At 56.0% G+C, this 4691-nt stretch overlaps 1 protein-coding gene across 1 annotated transcript in view; it reads right to left on the reverse strand.

The window, feature by feature from the left end:
- LOC127748723 (cytoplasmic polyadenylation element-binding protein 2-like) overlaps positions 1-4691 on the reverse strand; it is a gene marked incomplete in the record, with an annotated part of 85781 nt that overhangs the window by 9038 nt on the left and 72052 nt on the right. Inside the window, 1 exon segment of the mRNA XM_052272744.1 lies at positions 1438-1476. Within this exon segment, the coding sequence (XP_052128704.1) occupies positions 1438-1476 (39 nt within the window).

Consider the following 4691-nt stretch of genomic DNA (forward strand, 5'->3'; position numbering starts at 1 on the left):
CCCCGTCCCAGCCTCCCAGCCCCACCCGGCACACTACAGCGAGCCAAAGACAAAGGCGAATGCTGAATCCTTCGTGCGCAAATACTGCATCCACGACAACACCGGTACAGGCAGGGGCGGGGTGAGGAGAGTAGGGGGTGGCGAGGGGCGTTCTCACGGGGCGTTCTCTTCGCGCCAGCGCGCTCATCTGACGCCACCGGCGCATGGCATAATGTTCCCCCCGGCTGAGTGAGCAGTATCACGGCGGCCGCCCGACTTTGGAAACAACTCGTGACGTCAACTTCAACTTCACTGAGGGGTTAAGACGTCAGTTCACATGAACTTGAATCACCGGCAACTTCGGTGGGACGTCAGGCCGCCAGCGGACCATCCCCCGCGCCCCAGCTAGTGCTGGACGTGGTATACATGGTGTATGCTACACACCCAGAGAAGTAGAGAGCCCTATCGTACGGTAGTGCCTCCCTCGGGGGCAGCGGGCAACCATCACTTTGTGGCTGTCCCTGAAGGAAGAAACCATACGGGGTGGTTGCCACTGCCTTTTCATTTCTCTGGGTGCACGCGGTTCGTGCTGACGAGCGCAGCCTTATTCTCTCGCCACCGTTGTTTTTGTAACGACCCGCATATTAATAAAACAGACTGTGTTTTGCTCTCCATGGTTATCGAACCCAATCAGCTCGGGCTTCTCCAGGAATCCACCCCCCCCCAATTTTGGTCTTAATTAATAACACCCCTCCCCTCTACCGCCTCCAGCGAGCACCCCCCCCCCCTTCCCCCCGAGTCACAGCGAGAGCAGCAACTTCCAAGTAGTACCGGTGAGCGAGCAAGCGACAGGCAGAGCGAGGGGGGAGGGGGGCGGAGTGGGGGTAACAGGGGGAACAGCTATATTCCAATAACTTAGCCGAGCTAAATTGTAATTTTTCCACTGCGCTGCGGCTGAACGCTTGCCGGTGTAAGCCCCGGAGCCCTATTCAGTCATCCTCGCTCGCGGCTCATCCCCTTCCTCCTCCTCCCCTTCCATCCACCCTCCCCTCCCTCTGGGGCCGAGCGGGCGTAAGCCTCTCCCCCAGCAGCTCTGGCGCAGCCAGCGATGGGCCCTAACCAAACCCACCCTAGCACACTACACTGTCCGCAAAATGAAGATGCGAAACGGTCTAGACGCCCTTGAAGCAGAAAACGCGTAGTAAAAACTACACGTTTTTCCGAACAGGCGCCGGGCTGATTTGATGGCTTGACACGCCTGTTGCCTGCAATTTTTACAGGCGGATCGCACTACAAATAATAAACTAGCCTGGATCCAACCGAACACCACTGGAAACAGCTGGAAACCGTATCGAGTGAGCAGTTGATTCCCGTCCGTAAAATGATGGGAGCAAAACTTTTCGTAGTTGTGTTTTTTTTTAATATATTTTTTTGATATAGTTATTACTGTGGGCTTACCGTTGATGGGGCCGGTGAGCTGCGGCGCTGCCCAGTCGCCTGCGGGCAGAAAGAGACGGAACGATCAAGTAATTTTTGCACACGATGGAAATTGGTGCTGCAGGAGTACCAGCATACGCGCGGCGACCCGGTACCACACGTACACGACGGAGGAGGGTGGTGTGCACCCATGGCACTATACATCAAGCACTGCACACACACGTACACGATGGGGAGGGTGGTGCGGCGGCAACGTGACACCCCCAACCGGACCGGAAATAGACACATCGAGGGGCCGAAAGCCAAAAGCAAATGGCATCATCGGAGTATACGAAGGGGTAGGAGGGGCGGGGGTAGGAGGGGGCGGAAGGAGAAGGAGGGGGGGGGGGTGCTAGAGAATCAAAAGGTTGCACCGGCGGGGTGGGCCGCAGGCCGGGTCGACGGGTCGACGTCCGCGCGTCGCTTCGACTCTCGATACTTTAATTAAACGGGGATGAAGCTCCGGCCCGTCACTGACGCTGCTCTCGTTATGCAACGCAGTCCGCAGACTTTTGTACAGTTGCTACGGAGTGTCCCCGCGCCACACCGGGCAGTAAGTTGAGTTGCCGCGCGTGTGTCTGAATAAGTCTGAATAAAGATTGGGACGATTTTGTTCCTAAAAAAGGGACCGTGGGTATGCAATTTTGTCCCTATAAACATGGACAGATTGCGTAGAACTTTTACAGTCCACCGCGGCGGGGCGGACTTCATGCGTTCATTTCTTTTCGATCACGCAGCGGCGGGTGGGAGGGGGCTCCAAAGCACGGACACCACGTAACGTGATCTTGGCGATGAGGCGCAAGCCCTCGTCAGCCGCAGGTGGTAACGAACGACGCAACTGGGGGATGAATTGGGCGAGGTGGGGGTTCAAGTGGTGTTCGCCAGCAAAACGTCGGCGATAAAACATTTGGGCGGCTATGCACGCTGAGAAAAGTCCCGGAAACGGAAAAGTCCTTTTCAAAGCACATTGCTTCATTGTGAAGACTTTGATTCGGAGCTATGCAGCAACCGAAACACAAAGCACTTGCTTCGTATACCGAAGCTTTCCTCCGTGCCCTCCGTAAAAACAAAGCGTACTTTTGTAGACTTTTATTTTAAAGTGCAGCACCCTACTAAGCCCCTATGCATTTTGTTGCGCATAAAGGAGCACAATTATGTACAGCCATCATATCATACACATGAACGATTTTTAAGTATAATTATGTACAAAATATGCATGAAATTGTGCATATCTAATGGCTGTTTAAGATTCTGAGAAGTCTTGTACACAACATGATGCATAAAGGTGGGCGCTGATTGAAGTTGAACCCTCTCTCAAACTCTGCGCGGGAGGCGGAGCTGAGCTTTTGCTCCGGCAGACGCAGCAGGACGGAGCAGGCAGGGCAGGGCATCCCCCACACATTGCGGGGCCGGATACAGCCTGCAGGGCTAGGCGCAGGGGCCCCCTGCAGCCCCTGCAACGGCATGGATCAGCCCCGGGGCGGGTCCCTCCCTCCCTCCCCCTGCAATGCCCTGCGGTGCCCTGCGGCGCCCCCTACGGCCCGGCCCGGCCCGGCCGGCTCGGCTCCTGACAGCGGCCGGCGCGCCACCCTCCGCCACGGTCCCGGCTCGGCTCGGCTCGGCAAGGCCGCCCTGGCTGCGCTCCGCGGCGCTCCCTAGGCTCCGCGGTGCTGCGCTGTGCTCCGCCAGCAGCTCCGCCACGTGGAGCCGCGAGGTCGTTGCCCCAGAGCGCCACCCCGGCCCGGCCCGGCCCGGCCCGGCCGCCGAAGCCACCCCTTGCAGCGCCAGCCAGCGCCAGCGCCACCCTTCGGCTGCAGTCCGGCAACAGCGCCTGGGCGGGGCGGGGTGGCGGCGGCGGCGGCTAGGGGCGGCTAGTGTGGCGGCCTAGGGGCGGCCTAGCTGGCTCGGCCTGCTGGCCACCGCCGGTGCACAAAGCACACAAAGGCACACGGCACAGGTGTGCCTCCCGCAGGCCGGCACACTCTGACTGGCACACTCGGGACGATATACTTACAACAACAACAAGAACAAGAAGGCCGGCGAGGTGCTTTTGCTGGCTTCGTGAACCCTACCCTTGCCAACTGTGACGACTTTTATTTTCACCCGAAGTCTGGTTCGTTTGCGGATATTGTGGGAAATTGAGTGAGCGAGTGAGCCATTTCCATACCTCTCTCTCTCTCCACCCTTAGGCATTTAATCCCCCCACTCGCCCTAGTGCCGCCCGCCACCCTCCCCCTCTCTTGCCCGTTCACTTGCACCTCACCCCGTCGCTCCCCGCATCCAAGTCTTCTCGGATTTCCGGTCTCCTCACCGGCCCCTCCCTTCCACCATTTTTTCCCGACATTTCAGAGGAAAGCCCTGACAACTGGCGAGTTTGAGAAAAGACCTGCAAACCCAATGGTACTTGTATGACTTATACCCTCCTGCATACCCCCCAAATGTTTTATTTCCTAAATACAGTAAATATTTTTAAAAAAATATGCAAGAAGAGCAGGTGCAGATATTTTACTACGCTGCGTTATAGAAGAGTTCACAAAACTTAAGTGTGTTCATGTACGTACACACACCTGGGTTAACACAGTAAGGGACTCCACCGACAGTTTACTTTGGTAAAACACATTTGGGCGGCGACTTTTTGCAAGGTTTCAATCAGTTCATCTTCAGATAATCGATGACACCGACAAACTCGACAAATGAAAACAAAAATAGCACGACATTAAAAAATATAATGCGGATGAGTTGTTCAAGTGGTCGGGTCATCATCAAAAGCGCTGGAGCTGTACAGAGAGGGGTGGGGACGGAGGGGAGTGGACATCGCGACCCAAAAGGGTGCAAAAACGCACAGCAAAACGAAACCTAGCCCCGTCGGCTGCCGACGACTAGCAGTCCCGTCACTGCCCTAGAGACGCCTGGCCTGATTCCACGAAATACAAAATACACGAGAGCATTCCGTAATTACCTCAATCAGTTTAGTGAGTCGGGAAGAATAAAAACAATAAATCAAAAGAATCGGAAACAGATACTGGAAACAGCATTTGGTAAGGAAAAGAAAAATGTTAAAAACTCCTGGTTTGTGTTTTTTTTCTCCTCGTTATTACGTCATTTGCTACATTTTCCTAGGTGCGTCACAGCAGCGTCGCTTCGGTCCGGAGGATAAAGGACCCACCTGAGTGTGGGAGCTGCGCAAAGGGTGATAAGGAGCGAGGCGGGGCAGGGCGGGGCGGAGCGGGGCGGTG

This window comes from Frankliniella occidentalis, unplaced genomic scaffold, assembly GCF_000697945.3.
Source record: "Frankliniella occidentalis isolate FOCC.00 unplaced genomic scaffold, Focc_3.1 Scaffold223, whole genome shotgun sequence".
NCBI lineage: Eukaryota > Metazoa > Arthropoda > Insecta > Thysanoptera > Thripidae > Frankliniella > Frankliniella occidentalis.